Here is a 20,484-nt window from a genome sequence, read left to right as displayed (position 1 = left end):
TTTGATGCGATGCTTTGAGCGCCGACAGGCAAGACAGTGCGCGCATGACCGGAACTTTGTTTGAATAGCTCCCTGCTTGAAATAGCCACCAGTGCCTCCAAATGACTCAGGCCAATTGCGGAGACTCGGCCTTTTTTTCATAAGTCTTTCAGGGCCTATTCTCTCATGAAAGTTTGTAATGTGGTTAAGAGCATAAAAAAAAATTAAAATGCCTATGCCGTTCGTTTAAAGTTTGAAGTTGTGTTTACATTAGTGTGTTGCACCACGACAAGCGCGGACCGAGCGTATACTTTCAGTAGTAGCAACCGCAGCGGGAAAAAACCTTAATGGGGTGTCCGACCTTAAAGGGATACGCCGTTCGTATTTTTAATCGTTGGTCAGGATAATAGAATAATGCATTGATGCACACAATGCCGTTGTGCAGCAATCATGCAGGCAACTGTGCAGAAACTTGGTAGAAATAGTATATCAGTCTACACAACGGCAATGTTGAAATTTATATCTTGTATGTATTTTCGCAATTGGACATTTTTAAATTCAATTACAAATATAAAAGTTTTTAACGAATGGCGCGGGCCTTTAAAGATAGACTCATAGGTTCCCCGAAGTCGACGATGTCACCCCAGCAATATTCCTTGATCAGACAGCATGTCCATTTGACTGTTCTTAGTGTTCTGATCAAAATATAACCTTTTCTTAGGCAGTGTATAAGGCAATATACCTAAAGAAGTAAATTGTCACCAACACGATATGTTTGTGTTCATAATTATGCAGTAAATGACGCATTGAGAGTCATCGGAATATATAATTGGCTTTAATGACATATTTAGGTCACTTGATAAAAGGTCAATATACATTATATCATAAAAATAAACCATGGAATGTGTTCTTTATTCGAATGATGATTCTCGTTCATACTCATTGAGCATTTTTGCAACTCGTAGCCGAGATTAAGACTTCAAAACATTAATCTAGTTACCGTATCTTTGCAACGTTTTAATGATGCTAAGGGAAGTGATATTTTATACCCGTCGTTTGGTTTTGTTCGGATATTTCCGATTGCCGAAGCTATTGACCAATGAGAGGGTTTGTTTCCTTTACATCCAGCACGTGTTCTAGAAATCACGTGTTTGGGAAGCGGGAACTCACAGGTTGTCCCCCTTCACCGACCCCATCCGATGCTGAGATGAAGTGTTTTTGTTCCCAATTCTCACTGCCCACTGTCGTTATTCCGCGATGGGGAATTACTCCAAGTTATTTTGTATGCAAGTGCAGCAGTTGGAATTTTTTAGGATAGAATGTCCGGGTAACAAATGATTCCATTGAGGGCTTTAATCTCTGAGCTGTTGACGGTTATGGCCTCTATAGAACCATACAATAATTCGTCAGGATACAATTATAGCGCCGGACACTTTTCCGGGAGGGACATTTTCGACTTCTACACCGGCTAGCTCTTGATTAATTGAATAAAGCTAAGATGAATTTGTGTAGCCGAAAAGTGATGTCGTAAACGCCGACTTTATTTACTTTTGATTTACTCATTTTACACGAGCTGTTAAATATCATCTGAGTGAATAATTCTAAAACATTTAGATTTATAGTGAACCGCAGTTTACAGTGTAAATGCAGTGTATTAGCAGCGCAGAAGTCATGGAAAGTGAAGTCTGTATATCGAAAATTGGGTTCACCGTATTCTGCTTTATACCGTCCAGAGGTTTTTCACTGACGTCACATGATGACGTTGCCAATATTATTGTTTTGCACTGCCATATTGGCCGTCACATGTGGTCACCACGTAAAGGAAATGCATTGGCAGGTGGCCGTCAAAACGTCACGTGAAGAACCTCTATAACACTGTACGATAAAGACAGTGTCACTGTCTTTTTACTAAAGACAGTATACATTGCATACGGCAGAATTGGGTCAAATTTGGGCGAGGTGCACCGTAAAGTGAGGCGCGCGAGATACAGAACCATTGGCTTCAGTTGTATGGGTTGAGGCTACGGAGGCAATACCGCTGGAAGTAGGCACTGCGAAATCCGTGGCCAAAATGCCACCTCATTGTCGTTTTCTTTCTCGCGGACCAACATCATAAGCTCTCTATTATTCGCCATGAAACGTGCTGTGATTCGTCCCTGGATGATGTAACGTCATATTAGTTCCATACCCTCCTGCAACATCAGTCACAGAATAATGTGAGAAGACGCTAAGCCCTAGGACAGCCACACACATTAAGATGTTGATTGTCCGCAGTATGATAATCTTTCTCCAGTTCACGGGCTCCTTGGGAAGTCTATGTAACTTGGTTTTATCGTCAGTCTCGCTATCCCCCTCTCCCTCCTCCATGGGCGCGGAGTCGACTTCTTGTGTTGTATATTCCATCACGTTCGTACCGTTCACCCCTGCTCTTTCCCGTGCCTGAAACGAAATGTGAAGAATACTGTAGACTCCTTTAACATGCAAACGCCAAATACTGAAACCAACTAATTTTCGCTGGTTTTAATTTTCGCTGGTTTTCCGACCTGCTAAGATTTGCGAAAATAAAAATCGCAAAAATATTTTTTGGTGGAAAAAACGAGAATTTCTAAATGCGCCAAAATATATCGTTAAACATAGTTCTCACACAAGTACTCACAAATCGAGTGCCGCTCATGATATTTATATTAGGAAATTCTTACCAGTTTTGCTTCTTGGTCCCAGTCGGTCTGCTTCTCGAGATACAGGAGGATGAATACTGCTCCGCATATAAAGCCTACCGCTATTCCCCACCAGTACCCTGAAACAAAAATGAGAGAGTCAAGACGGGAACGGGAACTTATTCTTTTTTTGTATGTATACGTGTAGCGTCGCCTGCATCGGTGGCTTCATTGGTGAATAAAGAAATATGTATGATGCAATCCTACACATAATGAAGATTTACTCCAAGACAGTAGTGCCATCTATCGGTTACTTCGTGTTACTTAATCTGGCCCACCTGGCTCTTGCTATTCTCTACTGTAAACCCTCAAATTTTCGTGGGAATTTATTTTCCTCAATTCGCAAAAATTAAATATATCTAAAAGTATTTTCATCGCGATTTTAACTTTTGGATGGAAAAAAAATTCCGTGTTCGGTCAAAAAAGCGTGAACATTAATTCCTTTCATCGCAAAAATAAAAAGCTGCTGAAATTTGACGATTTACAGTAGGCCTAAATTTAAATTTGATATTTACTATGCCTTTCCTACCTGCTAAGGTGATGACGGTGAAGAACATCAGACATAATGCAATGGGCAGGCCGATTACGTAAAAGCATACGAATCCCATTGCGGCACCTACTGTTTGCCGACCACAGCCACGGAGAGCACCCATTCCGATGCTCTGAAAAAGTACATGTATGTACGTGTATTTCAGGCGTAGTTTTTTTTAACGTTTGGAGCACTATTGTAGCGCAATTCAAGAGAATGTTTGCATTCCGGCTTCTGTGATGCTTCTGAGTGTGTCAAAGAGCAGCATACACGCATGGAGAGAAGTACATGTATTTATGTAGGTCTCAAAGGACTATATGCCGTTCTTTCATAAATTAAAATTTGAAATGGAATTGGAGATTTTTCATAGTACAGTACATGTACTCGCATCCTGAGGAAATCTCAGGGGTTAATGTTCGCTTCTCCGGCCCTGCACGCCGGAGAAGCGAATATTAACCCCTGATTTCCTCAGGATATACTCCAGTACGGCAAAACTTGGGGTGGGTCATGCGTCAGATAGGATTTCCGGAAAGAGTGATGGTTGCGCTTGGGAACACTACTTCCATGATTTCACGAAGTGGCCAATCGGCAAATTTTGAGAAAACTCAACTCAAAGATTCCGTACAGTTTGAATGACTCTGTGCATTACGTATTACATATGAAAGAGTATACATGTAATGGCACAAAATTCATGAATAGAGTGTAAAGAGTTATGGAATTGACATGGTTTTGAATATCACAGTGTGTGGTGTGTATTAGTAGACATGGCTGGTACAACTCGTGGCGATGTTATCTCAATTTCAGAAAAATTGCAGACGGTCACTTCGTGAAATCATCAACGACTATTAATATCAGACATAAACGTACCGTGAAAGAACTCGCAAGTTGAAATACTGCGGTAATGGGCAGGATCTTTGACGAAAGATGCACAATATCACTGAAGAGAAAAAATCAAGAATAGATGCTATAATTTTACACTGATTTACACGGAAATCACGACACTTCCAAGTACAATGTATGATTATAGTAAAAATACTGACTATCATTTCGAGCAACGGCTGTCAACTTTCGACAAATATTTACGGGTGTCAACAATTATTGAACCCTTGAGCTTCCAGCCGACAACACCGAACGGCAACTTACTCATTTGTCGTGAAAGCTTCTGGCAGAATGCCCCTAAACGAGACGATGAATATGGACGATACCAGTCCCACTACGGTTCCTATCACTAGGGAAGTCCGAGCAGACCTGTGAGCGTTGAAGGCGTGGTTGCCCCCAAGGTGCTGCCCAACGCGGATACTACAAGCGATAGCTAAACCTAAAAGAAATTATTAAATGTGCATACATGTGCGGGTTTTATCTTACTCCGCATCTGGACGACGAAGGGCATTCTCCTAATTCACCACAGTATACATTTTGTACAACGTCCAGGTAGTTGCACGTGACATGGTCATGGGCGAGTTTCAAAAAGTGATTTCCGTCCGAAACTTTCATTTTAAATGAATAACTATAAATGTCTGTTCGACTGAAATCTCTGATAGTTGACCAAAAAATAACGTGTGACCTGACATATCTGCAACACCCTGTATAATATACTATTCTCGAGTGTTCTTCAAATGGATCAGCCTCAATGTACGTCCTTGGCTTACCCTAAAGCTAATGTTGTGCAACACCAGACTTTATTTGGGTCAATGTGGTCTGGTTTCATTCCTGACTCCAACTAAGCACCCACGGCCAGAACGATAACAACACTTTACCAACCTTGTAAAAACTGGTAAAATAAAGCATCTATTTGGTTTATTGTTGTCTGCGCTCCAAGGACAACCTCGCCGAGGACTCCAGACGCAAATGTGCCAATCTCAAAACACAGGCTGTCGAGCACCACCATCACCATGCCCGGAATGGCGTATTTGAGGAAGTTGCACCAGTCGGTGAAGGCCAACACGGACCAACCTTTCATGAAAAAATTGATAAATATTTCTGTCTACACACCGGCAGTGTTGCAGCTAATATTTAGTACGTATTCGAGCAATTAAAAATTTTCAAATTCAATTTCAAATTTTTAACAGACGGCGTAGGCCTTTAAGAGCGACCAAACTCACCGTCCCATGTTGATTTGTAGAAGCCACTAATGTAAATATAGAGAGATATGGTGATGAGGAGAGAGTACTGGGCGATGACCTGGGACAGGGCTGATCCCCTGAAAAATTAAACAGTTATTTCAGTTAGTCATTAAGTACATAGAATTCATTATTTCAGTTGGCGCCTCCGTGGGAGAACGGCTTGCATTGCTTTTACGTGTATTCCGATGTTTGGGTGGTTTGTGAAGTACTGGCACTTGGTGCACACGAGCAGAGAACCGCGTGATGGGGCGAGGTTCAAAAAGTGTACTCTGTCCTACTTTAGATTTACACTTGTTTTCACAATAGAGCAATGCACTATCTTCCACAGATTATTAAATAGATTCGATGTAACTCAATTTATGAATTTAACTTTCTATTCATTATGATTGTGAAATATGCTGCACTGCTTTAAAGGGATAATTTGGGCATGCGATATGTTTTTTTTTTCATGCAGAGTTTGCTTCCAAAAGGACCGGGACTTCTAAAAAAACAACAACAGTGAACTGCAATAAACGATGCACAGGATGCAACCATAGACCTGCCTGAAATTCTCAAGCCATGTTCAAAACTGCCTCGCAACATTGACGAACATCATTATTAGAGATCAGTATCAGTGTGATATATACTACCAGTGGCGGCGCATGGTGTCAAGCAGGGGAATTATCGTCCTGGTCAGTAAATCACACGCCCAAGTTGTCCCTTTAAAATTAGCATTCAAAAACTGGTTGTCCAAATTCTGGTATGAGCACTTTTGAAAAACGTGCCATTTACGCATACTGAAAAAATACAAATACATTCTGTAAACGTAAACTTACGTCAGGTCTAGGCCAGCTTGGAAAACTAGCAAATAATGAGATAAAGCATTGGTGATGTTACCAACAAAAAGAACTACGATCACGGGTGCCACCACGTTCTGAAAGCAATGAAAACAATAACTAGGCGATGGAAGGGTTTGGACGGAAATTTCTTTCAAATCGTTGTTTGGGTTTATGATCATCTTATCATAGCTTCTGCTGTATCAACCCGTTTTTCAATTAGACTTGTTGTTGTATAAGCCAATAGGAAGCCATGAATCATTAGCTGCATCATTGCTGACGTCACTAGGAAGTAACCAATCACGATGTCAGGATTTTGTGAAGCAAATTCATGTTCATGATTGTGTACAGTGGTTCGAACAACCTTACCTGGTTTTGAAGATATTTTGCGAGAACTTGATAGAGAAAGTTGGCCTGCAGTAATAAAGAAAGATGGTGTATGACTTCAGGGGTGTTTCGCTGCAAAACATATCGAGAGGCGGAGTGTATTGAAAACCACTGGTTATACGAGGATGAACCACATCGAGATGAAATCAACAGCAGCGCCCCGTGACAGCACGGGTTTGTTCGGGAAATAGAACGGAAGAAAAGTTAATTTGTCATGTTTGAAGAAATCCGATATTACGTTTGGTGATTTGTGAATAAACAAAGAATATTGTGGTACCCAATCGATGGAACGATAGAAAAATATATGTTTGAGCCAGTCTTTTTGCATAGTTTAATGACATCCTTCTGAAGATTAGTCACCCAGGCATCGTAGTAATTCCATGAAAGGTAGGTCAAATAACTTCAGCACGTTTCGAATGGCATCCGCCATTCCTCGTCGGCTGATCTACTGTTGTTGTTGTCGTTGTTTGGTAAGTTTGGTAAGTTTCTTTCTCACAGTAGTTATTTGACTTGACCTTTCATAGTTAAATGACACTTGTATGAAAACAAGTACATTGCATTAGTCACTTATTCCATTTAGAAAAAGCGAAGGAAAACTTCGCGAAACTTTGTGATCAATCTAACTTTGGTGATATATCGCCAATATCTGAGTGTCATGTCACTGAGAGTAATGCATACCACAACACTGAGATGTATATGTTAGAAGAATTCTAAGGTGACATGTCCGTTTTGGGACCAAAAACTTAATGGGTTAGAGACGGGATGCGACACGCCTCTGTTGGTACACGTACTTACCGGAAGCCCAGGAAGAAACACGCGGAGATATCTTCCAGTCAACCTGAAGCAACGAAAAAAAATCATTGTTTCATCGACGAAATTACATGTATCTTTTTCGTACATTTACATTCTATTTTGTTCATTCACGTATTGCTTTACATTCTAAAATACCTGGATTTAGAACGAACCGCACTACAGTGCACATGCACTAACCTGTAACCAATTTTCATGGAATACTTCTGCGAGCCTGTCGGGTTTGGTTCAGGAGCTTGTTGAAGTTGGTAGTTAGAACATGATTTTTAAGACAATTCCTAACTTCCAATTTCAACATTAAAAAATACTTTCTAAGAAGTCAGTATCAGACCTATGATTCGTATGAAAGACATAAGCCTACTGAACACTGACGTCTTTGGAATGATTTCACGGTATTCGCATGTCCGGTGAGTGAAAAGAGTGTAACGTGTGTGGAGAAGGAGGTGGCACTACTAGTATTTATTTTTATACCGGTGTAGAAATAGAAAATACCCCCTGGAAAAATGTCCGGTCCTGTTGTATTCTGACGGGTTTATGGTCTGTAGAGTCCACGACCGTCAATAGCTCAGAGATTAAAAGCTCATAATATAATCCATTGTTCCCGGACATTCTTTCCAGGATATTTCAAACGTCTCCACCAGTATTACGACGGAGTATTTTTCTATAATTTGTTGATTTGATTCACCAGCTGTGCTTGGTGTCGGATCATTATCATCATCATCATCAAGTCCCTTAACCTAATGTCCATTAAGGGAGCGAAGCGAGCAGAGTTTTGTCGCAGTTGAGATGGTGCGGTCACGTCAAAGTTTGTGTCGGATACCTACCAACATATCTCTCTCTCCTGCCCTAACAACACTAAGATGGACTCCGTGTTCAGATGAAGCGCCCAGCATGGGAGACAACACAACAACATGATCAACATCGCTGAAAAAGAGAATAATATTCATTTCACGTCAAGTCTTTTGTTTAAGGAATAGATACCGAACTGGAGGCATTTGTTGTCTCACCAAAACCGCTCGGGTGGAGCTGAAATGCTGGCCCAAACCTCGGCAGCTAAAATGGCCAACCTTTCAGCTCCACCCGAGCGGTTTTGGTGAGACAATCCATGCTGACAATGAGGTATCAATTTCTATCCTAAAATTCTACAAAAATTCGAACCCCGCTATCTCCTACACCCCCCACCTGAAAAACTTAAGAATTGGTTTCTATGGTCAGTTAGGCGTAGTCTATCCCTCAACATATTCAAATCATTTGTAGCCTGCATGTTAAATAAAAGTCGCTCAGCTCTCGGACTATATAAATGACCACTTGACATATCAGAAAAAAATACAAATATCACTTCCATGATATCCGGACTTGTGTACAGGTCTATGGATTCCATCCGGCGGTGGTTTTTTTATCGTGACTCGGTTGTACATAATTGCTGTTTATTTGCCTCTGTTGATTGCTTTGACAGCCTCGGCATGCTGTTCATTTTCAACAACTGGGTCTACATCAGAGACCACTTGTACAATGGAATATTCTATGAAATGTATACATGAGATAAAAAAGCTATAATAACGACTTTTGTAGGCCAATTTGTGTAAACGAAAAACACACCTGATGTCTGAAGTCTATGGAAACCTGGTGATGTCTATGAGGCAGCTTAATAAATAGACGTCTAACAGTAGACATCTATCAGCTGTCTATTAAACATCAAGCAGTTGATGTCTATTAGCAAGAATAAATAAAGACTAGTCTTTCTAAATTCTTGCTATTGGACGTATATTTAAGTTGATGTCTAATAGACATTTACTTATATCCAATAGACATTAACCATTTTTGGACTTCTCTAAAAAAATATTTAAAAAAAAACGTTGGTGTTTCGGTGTTTTTTATTATAAAATGAAACACATCATGAGCAAAAAAACCAACAAACTTTTTCCTCCAAAAAATATTTTGATGCCAAAAAATATGAAAAAAACAACAATCGGCTATAGTTGATTAGTCCATTAGACATCTAATTAACCATTAGATGTCTATATAGACATCAACTTCTGATGTCTATTGGAAGTCTATTTGATATATGATCATCATAGACATGACCAGATTTTCCCCGTGAAATGTATTCTTCGTCTTCTTCTTCAGCGTTCGCTCTGCACTTGGAGGTGATTTTCTCCAGGGAGTATTCCCCTCCAAGGCGGGATGAGCGTTTATACGTGACACTACGGTTATGCGCCAATTGGGTTTAATGGCCTAGTGAATCCTACTTCGGGGAGAGGTTGAGTCCACGCAAGCTACTCATGTTTCTCACCTGCTGGGGTCTCATTCATGTAGTGTGTATGAATGACTCACCTCGCTGGAGCACCAGTCCTATTTCTTTATTATTTCCTGCCCCAAATGTCTGCAATAAAGTCATCAAATTAGAGGAAATCATACGCATGAAGTCGTACTTTTGCAATATCCTGGGAACCGAGATCACTACATGGTACATACAGCCTGGTATATAAATGTCATCCACTCGTGATTGTATTAATGATAATTGCATCTCTTGACTGTGACTACGATTGGATTCGATTAGTGTTCATGTGGATCACACGTGGGCCGTTTTAACCTATTATATGCATTAGTTTTGCGCGATAGACGCTTACATTGTTTTACACTTCTGCAGCCGAGCAGATATTATGGGAATTACATTGTACTCAAAATCAGAATTTTTTACAATGTATAATGTTTTTTTGTGTCACCACGTACATGAAGTAAAATTTATTGGTTAGCATATTCAGAATCTTTCAAATAAATTATTATAGACTGGTATATTCCTATTCGGTTAAAACCGCCATAGTTCACTGAGTGAACACATTGAGAAATATTTAATCACGGTATTACTTGTAACGATTTTTTTCGCAATAAAATAACCGTCCATTTCAAAAACCACAATTAGTAGTAAAATGTAATGGGACGTGATATTTTTATCTATTCTACAGTATTCTTATTGCTAAAATATACATTACCTGAGAGAATAACGTATCACAGGCCGTGGTGAGACCATTCCCGATGTAAATGCCAGTGATGAGTATGATCTAGAATTGAATTAAATGATATATTTTTGTAGTTTCGCCTCTCACTTGTCACAAACAATTTTTGTTGAAAATATTTTTAGTCTAAACGACATACCGTTTTGTAATTATTTTATCTCCAAAGAGACTACAAATCTCTGTACCCCGGTGTATTATAGACGCCAGTCACCCATCAATTGTTGGCCACGCTCATCGTTGCCTAACTCTAGCTCTGGACATTAGGCAATAAAGGAATTCCTCCATCATGTCCATTGCCAGCGGGTTAAGCCGTACAGTAAACCATCACTATAATCCAGTGATCGTATCACGTGGGACAATGGGATGGTCTGCCAATTATATTGTATCGCGCCAGTCACCGTGCCGGTCACCCATCCAAATGGAGACCGCGCCCAACGTTGACAACGCGCCGACCATTCGGCCATGAAAGAATTCTTCAATCGCTGGCGGGTTAAGGCGTGCCATATACCTGGGGGTACAGTATCCCCGGTCTACACGCGCGAAAGCTTATACTGGTAGAAAGAATATGCTTGTATATTCTGCTAACGAGAATGGCAAAAATTGTGCCTTTACGCAAATGTATATCATCCCGCATTTACCATCATTAAGTTAGTTTTTCAAACATTATGACACAAATTACATTTTACGTGTCGACATCCCCCAATAATGTGCATTATGGTTATGACTTTTACCCGATAAACGTGATACAATTGACAATCGAAATTAAAGGGGCAATATAGTGTCTACCATGTACCATCCACTGTTTGTAAATTTTTGCAGTATTTATAGTGTGTGCGATGTTATTTGGTGTTGTTACAGATCAAAACGGCATTCTCAAAACGTCATCACTTTTAGATTATCCTCACGTCAGTTTACCATCAAATATACAATGTTGATATATTTCGACTAATAACATCTTTTGTTTTTGTTTGATAGATGCATTTTGTCTCCTTTCTCCGGACTCAAAGATGAGAACAGAAAATTGAGCTAAAAACCGAAGTGGTAGTCAAAAGTGCTTGCCGAGTCAATCCTTGACAAAAGTGTGCCTTAATCATACGTGGAGCAACCACTAAATTTATAAATTTCGCTAAAATATCAATTGTAATTGAGGAAAAACCACTGAGCAGAACCATAGAGGGACACTATGGCCAGCTATTTTTAAAGGAAGTGACTAGTTGGCAAGCCCAGCTTACCAAACAGCGACTTTTTCTTGTCCTGAATGGAGAGCCGAACTCATTAATATTAAAGTAAAGTCTCCAGCTCGCCAAACAGGGTAGTTTTTTTACCTGTTTGGCAAGCCCGGCTGGCCGAACAGGGTGGCTTTTTAGTGCTGTTTGGCAAGCGGCTCACCAAACAGGACAAAAAAAGATGCCTGTTCGGCGAGCGGCTTGCCAAATAGACCCGGCAATTTTTAAAATGTAACAGTGCATTGTGCTTTGCAGTACATTAACGTTTCAAATGTATTACTTCAGCAATGTTTCGGATGTGCATATAAATTGCACTGTGGTTAAAACCACAAAAAAGGTTTACCAGGCAGTATCCATTACAATGTTTCACTGTAGTACTTATGGTAGCTAATTGTTGCAGTTTGTTAGCAAATGGAATTAGGGAATACGCAACTCGCCTCTAACAACCCTGCACCTCAACGCAGAAACGCTCATATTTTAACATTATACACCCATTAAAGCAGGCCCTGGATAGACTAGCATTTAAAAAGACGGTCCCTCGATTGATAGACCATTAATGAGAGTCTCTCTGCAACATGCTCTGTGTTCATGTATTAATGGCATATTTTCTACTCACGGTATTGGCTAAGGCCGCGGCGCTGAACTCCACTATCGTCAGCCGACCACAGAACATCAAACTGATTGGCGTGATAGCAAACTGGAGTAACATGCACACGATCTGAAAAAGAAGATGATATCAGTTTTAATTTTAGAGCTAAATCAACGTTTACAGTAGATTCTTAGGCCGTCCATCCCAAAGTACACTAAACACTATGGGCTCTGTGTCAATATTGACACTAGAGGCGCTGATTTCGTTCCTTACAACGCCTCCAGTACTAGTTTATACCACCATCTTGAAAAGAAGTACCGCGGATGTGGAAAAGGAAAGAATTTTTCGATTTGCAAAGAGGCTGTCGCATCACCACGTATAGTAAGCCCGCGAAAATGATTGCTGACCTACGAAGTGAAGTGAATTTCAAGGGTGGGATCTGATCTGGAAAACAAAGAACTGACTTCCACCCTTGAAATTGTCATTCACTTCTTTTTGAAAGAGCCAATACGGTGGTGCATGCCTATGGTCAAGAAGAGCCGAAAATGCTATTTAGCTACATGTAACAAGCCATGCTGAACAGTGCCCTTGACCTACCAGTGGACCACCAAGCCAAAGCAACTCTCTGACCTCTTTAAAGTACCAGGGGTCAAGGTCAAATAACCGAGTCTGTTCATGTTCTTCTTTGCTGGCTGGCTGTCCCTCCGTCGCCCCATATCCAGTAGCGGGATCATCTGTCAATGCGACGCCATCTTCCTAAAATAAATATAGGTAAAAACGATCACTTATGAACTTATGATCGGATATTTTGAATGATGATGACAAAAGATGGCGTATCATCTACCAATGGCGGATTTCGGGGGACAATGGGGGACGATTTGCATTCTATTCAAGGGCTCATCGCTACTATTGACAGTGTGCTGCTTGATTTTTGCCACAAAATACATGCTTCAGACAATTCAAATAACTTGGTAGAAGGCATTAGTGAGGCTCGATGACCCCTCTAAGATACACGAGTTCCCACTACCCTGCCGTAGCAAGGCAAGAATAATTAATAAAGGATTTTTGTCACCTCGACAAAATGCCCTCGGTGTCCCATTTTCTTAAGGATTTCAGAGCTAAATAACGTATTTTGTTCGCCTTGGTAATTTCTTCACAGCGAATAAAAATTACTAGGCCTATCTTATAGTTCAAGAAAATTCGGACCGCCCTTTTTCAAAAATCATTTCTGAACTTCCAGATTTTCAAATTCGTTGTCTTCATTAATTCCTGGTAAAACGTACCTCCTTTTTACGAGAAACAGCTGTTCCCATCAGAAGTCGTTTTGGAAGGCTCAGATCTGGTTAATTCTGAAGAAAAAAATAGTGAAAATCGTCTCTTGGGTAATTGGTCATAGGTAAATACGATCTTGTTCACACACCCGCTGCCCTCTTTAAATTTATTACATGTACAAACAAATAATCTGGTAGTCATTAGTGTACCAACTGTGAAATTGGTTTAAATAGCAGTGAGACGAACCATTGATTACAAGGCGAGGAGTGAGAATATAACCATTAAAATTGTTGAAAATTACTATTTCGATAGTTATAACAACTAATTTCAAAGTCGTTGCGATGTGAACTACCGGAGTAAACAATTGAAATACAGGTCGTCCTCGTGAATACCGGTATCGGGTGCCATTTTGAAGAGGCCTCTTGGGGTGCCATATATTGCATGTATTATAATTGGCTATTTATACTCCATGAACAGTGTTATTTAAATGTTATTGCATGAACAGGTCGTCACAGTCATTGGCTAAAGATCTATCTGTACGTACATGTAGTTATTTTTACCAGAGTCTTTCTTTGAAAGACTCGGTTTTTACTTATTAATTATGGGTTTCCTAATATACGTAATTTTGTTGACCAATAAGGCCTGCATCCGAGCCTGCATCCGAGCCTGTGGGATCACTGTCGGTAAATGAGAATCGGCGATTCAGCTAATGAATATTCATAGGTTGGAGGTTCGAGGCCTATCAATTAGACGAGTGCATGTTTTCAACTCTCAAGTACATATTTGGAGAGGTATTGAAAAAATATTTGTTGTGGCAAGTCTACAGATATAAAGAAATTATTTGATGAAAAAATTAATTTCGAATTTTGCTAATTTGATAATAGGGGGCGTGTTTTGAGATTTTTCTGCCAGTTGGCTGAAAAGAGTGGAAATATCAATATCTGTCTAATTTGTCGATTATTAAAAAATTTCCCTGGTCAACTACCTGTTTATTTTTCACCATTTACTTGCCCGACTGTCCGGAATATCATATCAAAATTTCAGATTCACAACCCCCCCCCCCCCCGCAGTATTTGATGAGTCGCGGTCAAACATTGACAATTTAACTGCTAAAAGGCTTAAACAATCAATTTTGGTCTTGTCTCATAATTTGTAAATTCAATTCTGCAAGAGTATACATTTGATATCCATACAGGTATAATGTTTACCCGTGGTGAAATTTCTAAATATCTCTCTCTTAGGTAAAGTCGGGGACAGTGCGTGCAATCCCAGAATTTTACAACATGTACAACCCCGAGCGGAGGGAGGGTCGTTTGAAAAATACAAGGGCAGTTCATGGGCAACTTTGGGCATTCTTCGGCCAATTTGAACGATTTTTCTGCAAAGGGAGGATCGTTCGCACCCCAAACTCACGAGTCAATTACCTGACTGGGGAATCGCATGGGCCAGTGATGTGATCACGCGTCGGGTCGCCATCGGGTGCAGCAAAATTACAGATTTTGCCATCTGTGTTATACTGGAATCGTTGGATGGGTGATGAGAGCACTCGCACCCTTTGTCGGGTTCTTTCCATAATTGCAGTGATTACATTATATTCCGCCGCTTCAGCAGCGCTTCTATTACCATTATAACCGATAACTCACACAGATCGACAAAACCGTTTTGGAGACAAATGAATTACGCGCACGAAACTATCATTTTAAGCATAAATATATATATCGTGTGTTGGCGACGGTAATTGTGGTAATTGTGGTGCGAAAAGTGGTCCATCGTTACACATTTTTGCGATCAACTAAGCACGGTAGTGTGTAAATATTGAAATGAGCCAAATGAAACAAGCCAAACTAAACAAGCCAAAAAAGCGTTTTAAACCTGAAATGAAAGATCAAGCTTACATGTAATATTCTTTGTAGGATTCGGTCAAGTATGTTTATGGCATAAAATATAATATTATAGTCCCATTCAATTTGGTTCATTTCAAGTTTCATTTACTCGTTTATTTTGGCTTGTTTAAAACTTGAAACGAGCCAAATTAAGTGGGCCTAAGTGAATAAAACTGCATTTTCATTTCATGCAAATATCAACCTAACGCTTGCAATCATACATCTAAACCTGATCTTCAATTTCTTGTTTGGAATGAAGGTGACAGGGCAGCCGACAGCTGTTGTAATGATGCCCTTAAACTCTTAGAAATGAAAAAGCTATTTGGGTCAACACAAATATGAACCCCGTAGCGATTTTTTAGTAAAATAAAAAACCCTTAGTGGTGTATGTGATTCTAAAAAACATCTGAAGGTTCTTTACTTCACTGAAAACCTCTACCGGGTGCACCTGGCCAAAAAACCATTTTAAAAGAATTTTCAGAAGCTGAAAAACCTTTATTTCTTATAGAGTGTATCAACTCTGTTCGTCCTGTGCGAGATTAGGCTCGATCTGAATGAATTACTCACCAGTTTCAGATGTTATTCTCTCTGCAGCACGATATCCACAATCACAATCGCCAGACATTCGCATACAATGGATGATATGATCGGTGATTAGAACGATATGAGGCTGAGCGCTCGCGTCACAACCTCGTTTCCCTTCCACTGTACAGTGCTGTAGGCGTTGTGACCTCGGATAGAAAGCTTTTTACGCGGAACCCAGTAGCGCATGGTGGTTAGAATCAAGAGGCATATCGTAGACCGAGTGTAGCCAGTCGGGGTATTGCCCATTGAAATATTGTAGGCTCCGATCCGCTTTACTTCTTGTACAGATAGGAGTATTCTTTTCAGCGTCAAATGCAAATGGAATGTGACATTCATTCCAACTCTCATCAATGGTAGGCCTATATATGAGGTGAAACTGTTTTCTTGGGGTGGTACCTGCCCCGACGTCTCTCGTCATAAAAAGCCCCATCGCAAATCCGGCTACAAAATATAGGTGTCTCTCTCGGGCAATTTTTGGTATATTCCGTAGTGGAAGTTTGAATGGCTGAGGACACTGGACGCTGAGGAACAAAGGATATGTTATGCGCCTTATTCTCTAGGTAGTAGACGGTCATGGCCTCTGTAACACCATACGATAATCCGTTACGGCCTGATACTTTTCCAGGGGCACATTTTCTTCTTTTTTGGTCTACCCTGCATGGCGACCCGAAAAAGACCATTCCCCCTTTCCTGCACAACTCTGAGCCGTCCAGAACTGTGGAGAAACAGGAACAATCTAATCTCTCCAAAGGGGGACAATCTCGGGACCACCCCCGACTGACAAGTATTAAACTACTCTAGTAGAGAGGCGTTGAATAGAAACGATCTGTTCGGACCAAAAAACCACATTCACTGCGTCTAAAATCTTAATTTTTTGTCTAAAACAGGGGAAGGACCTCCTGACTGGTGCGTTGGAGGTCATACAGGGCGCCATCCAGGACGGGTAACGTTCTTGAACTCTCACAAAAACCATGCATCAGAATGAGCCAACTCAATGCCATCTGCCGGGATGACAACGTACCAATCTATGGTTTATTATTGACAACCGCAGACGACACGTGGGAGAGGAAACCAGAAGATAGAACTGCAGGTCCAGCAAGGGAAGTACAACTGACTCGGCCACACCCTGAGAAAGTACCGAGCATGCACTCAGGTTGAACCCTCAAGGCAGGCGGCAGACGGCTGGCGCCCAGACAGCCAAAGGACCACATGGCGACGACAGAATACGAGGTTACGACGATCATACTGAACTTCCAGCGGTATTGCATCAGTTACCTCCGCCCGTACGAGGTCGGTAAAGCTTGTTTTGAGATCGCTAAATCACTCCGCTCGATGGTAGTGACGCATGACGATAGGAATGAACTGGACCCAAGTGGAGAGATCTGCCCAGGACTATGACTCCGGACGCAGAAGACAGGCCTCGTCAGGTCACCGTCCCGCACGAGGAACATCAGGATGACGAAATGGACTGCATCTACCCAGGAATTGGAGTCACAGGATTTAAGCCAAGTACCGGTAAGTCAAGTCAAGCAGACGAGATACGTACCAACTTTTGCTGTGAGGTCAGTTTTGATTAAACTTAAAGAATAATCATTGAAATGAATAAAAGCCAAGCAGAACTTGATATAAAAATACGTAAGGCATATTATATTCATTTTCACAAACCGGCATGAGTTACGGTTGATAATTACATTATCTACAAAATTAATTTCTATCATAATTATATGAACCTTTTATGAACATAACGGGCAAATTCTACAAGAAGATACAGTCCAAATCACAATTGTCATCCCTAATTTCGCGTCATTGACGTGTTACCCAGTGTGTAGGTCGTGTGTAAGGTCACGCATACATCCATGGCTATACATACATGTACATGAAGAGAGATTAGTACATCACTGGCGCGCAACTTGGCGCGTACCTTGCACGTCACTGACGCGAAGCAGATGGAGGTCAATTGTGATTTGGACTCTATTGTAAACCGCTAAAATTTGCACCCCTTTGTTTGCAATTGCAAACATTTCTGAAAAAAATAAAATTCGCTCTGTTCATTTTGGCAGATTGCAAATCTGTCATTTTCCTATCAAACAATTTTTTCAGCAATTTGAATTTCTCGTAATCTGTGAAGATAGATTGCTTGCAAATTTTAGTGGTTTACAAAATGAATAATAATAAATTGCAATTTTAAATTATTACAAATATGAGTAGTTTTAGCTGTTGGGTGTTGGTGTCGAAGGGACTTTGGATGCAATAATCATAAATAATATTCATAAATAATCACCGTAGAAAGTGCTTAAGAGGAGAATACAAATGCATCTCTTTTGCTGGCGTCCATTATGAAAATGTTGAGAATTATCAATGGAAGCTAAACATGTACATCCTGCTGTAGTATTTCCAAATCTCCTTAATAGTCCAAAGGTTTTTGATAGGAAAACACAGGGTTTATACATGTATGTAGTATCCATACTAGCAAAGCACCTTATAAACATTTGTAGTTTTAAAAGACAAAGTGATAAATGTATGGCACTGGCGAAATAGAGATGCCCAATTGGCAATTGGATGCAACCTTTCAAATCTGGAAAATTAAGTTTAGAGTAACATTTATGTACTACACATCATTAAAATGAATTATTTAAGACAACATACATCTGATAACCAGACAGATTTCTTTGACTTGTGTCTTTTTTTAGATTTTCCCGTGCGTAAATAAACCCAAAACTTGAACTTTCTAAAACTCATTTACGAGAAAATATACACGTAGATTTTCAAATTACACATTTTAAACACTATCATATGAACCATGATCAGTTTCATGCACAGCACTCAATGAATTTTACCGATAGTTACATTACTATACATGGTTATTACTTAACACCGCGCAGTAAACAAAATTGTGACCTGTTCTAGCAAAACTAGTCGCATGTCGCACATAAGATGAGCCTAGATGACACCAGGAGATAATAGAAGAAATTGATGGCGTCAGATTTCACAAAAGGCAGACAATCGTGAAATGAACAAACAGTCTGTTTCAACCTGCCAAGCTCAGAGCGACATGCGACTGGTTTTGCTGGAACGGGTAACAATTAGGAAGCACTTCTTACTGAGTAACTCACCTCGCCTTTTTTTCACAATAAAATTGTATCAAGTGATTTTCAATAGCACACAGTATAAGCTTATTTCTCATAAAATTGTTAAAATTATTCAAAAATCATGGGACCCACTTGGAATGATTAAGATTTTAAAATATAATGGAAGAAAACGATATGTAAGATTACATGAACTAGTTTCATTGTATAGTTGAACCCAGTTAAAACTGAATTTCGCACAATTTATTTTTTCAAAGGGATAACTTGGGCATCAGATTTACCTTGCCAGGAGGATAGTACCTCTGCTTGACACCATGCACCGCCACTGGTAGTATCAAACTAACGCTGACCTCTGATAACGATTTTTGCCACTGTTGCGATTGCAAGACAGTTTTTGACAAGGCTTGAGAATTTCAGGTAGGCCTAAGGTTACACCCCATTCTTGTGCATTGTTTATTGCATTTTCATCGTTATATGAGTTTCGTTAAAAAAAAATTTTTTAAACGAGTTAGGATTTTATATCAGAGATCTTCAAGAAAATGGTTTTGTAATAGCTGGGTTCGACCGTACATAAATAGACTAACTGTATAACAGACCAGTTTTAAATTTGATCAATTACAACCATGAATATTGAAAATAAATAATTACCTCTACATGTATAACTCAAACCAACACACGCTCCATACACATTTTGATGTACAACAATAACAAAGGCAGAACCAAAAATTTTCAGAGCAATTTGCCAAATGCAAGATGAGATTGCAGAAATGTATGTATAATGGATCTCCAAACCTTCAAATTCTACATCATGAGTACGACTGCCCCACATGGTGGCCACAAAGAGACAAGGTACCAAACTATTTCTGCATCTCACAAAAATAATGCAATCTTGAATTTACTGAAGAAAATTTGCTCTAAATCTAGAGCTTTGTAACTTTATTTGAACAGGCCTTTTAATGGTATAAGCCAAGTTTATATAGGGTTAAGCAACCCGACCGCACTTTTAAGATCTTCAGATGGTTTGCTTTTTGAGCAGCCAAGGGCTGGTTTATAATGACCTTTTGGAGACAGAGCCTTTTCTTGCATCGCCACCAAGCTGTGGAACCGACTGCCAATCAGCTTGCGGACACTACCAGCACCCCTGTCTCCACGGGTCACTTAAAAACCTATAGCTGCGCTTACACCACGAAATATTGGTGGACCAATTGCACTTACACCACCACATTGCCGCGACAAATTGGTTCGGCAATCCATTGCCGATACAAATTGCCGAGCGAATTTGTCCCACCAAGCTTGATGGTCCAAATTCGCCCGGCTTGTTAAAAGCTCGGCTTTGTCGTGGTGTAAGCGCAAATGGATCGGCAATTAGCTAGTTAGATGGTTCGGCTCCAGGCGGCGCTTTCGAAATGGCGCTTTCTGCCTAGGCTTTCTGCGTTCTGCTTATTGTTTGCGCGCCATCTGTAGCC

The 20,484-nt window shown here is 40.2% G+C and overlaps 1 protein-coding gene across 1 annotated transcript; it reads right to left on the bottom strand.

The window, feature by feature from the left end:
- Positions 1-1,521: 1,521 nt before the first annotated feature.
- LOC135497042 (multidrug and toxin extrusion protein 1-like) lies at positions 1,522-15,976 on the bottom strand. The gene is made up of 17 exons (XM_064786701.1): positions 15,915-15,976; positions 13,476-13,541; positions 12,790-12,948; positions 12,220-12,321; positions 10,354-10,422; positions 9,695-9,743; positions 8,185-8,284; positions 7,346-7,388; positions 6,533-6,577; positions 6,164-6,261; positions 5,328-5,425; positions 4,987-5,178; positions 4,369-4,543; positions 4,093-4,162; positions 3,226-3,358; positions 2,679-2,776; positions 1,522-2,418 (listed from the first exon to the last, which is right to left on the bottom strand). The coding sequence occupies exons 2-17, from the start codon at positions 13,503-13,505 to the stop codon at positions 2,104-2,106; spliced, it is 1,776 nt and encodes a 591-aa protein (XP_064642771.1). The 5' UTR covers positions 13,506-13,541; positions 15,915-15,976; the 3' UTR covers positions 1,522-2,103.
- Between the last annotated feature and the right edge of the window lie 4,508 nt (positions 15,977-20,484).

Source organism: Lineus longissimus, chromosome 12 (genome assembly GCF_910592395.1).
Source record: "Lineus longissimus chromosome 12, tnLinLong1.2, whole genome shotgun sequence".
Lineage (NCBI taxonomy): Eukaryota > Metazoa > Nemertea > Pilidiophora > Heteronemertea > Lineidae > Lineus > Lineus longissimus.
The sequence above is the reverse complement of the archived record's forward strand: the minus strand, read 5'-3'. Positions and strand labels throughout refer to the sequence as shown.

Excerpts from the sequence above, each read along its gene's own strand:
- LOC135497042 (XM_064786701.1), bottom strand. The coding sequence starts at position 13,505 with ATGGGAACAGCTGTTTCTCGTAAAAAGGAG. Across the intron at positions 4,544-4,986 it reads ATTTTACCAGTTTTTACAAG|GTTTAGCTATCGCTTGTAGT; the intron begins GTTGGTAAAGTG and ends AATTTCTTTTAG. Across the intron at positions 2,777-3,225 it reads CACCGTCATCACCTTAGCAG|GGTACTGGTGGGGAATAGCG; the intron begins GTAGGAAAGGCA and ends TTTTTGTTTCAG.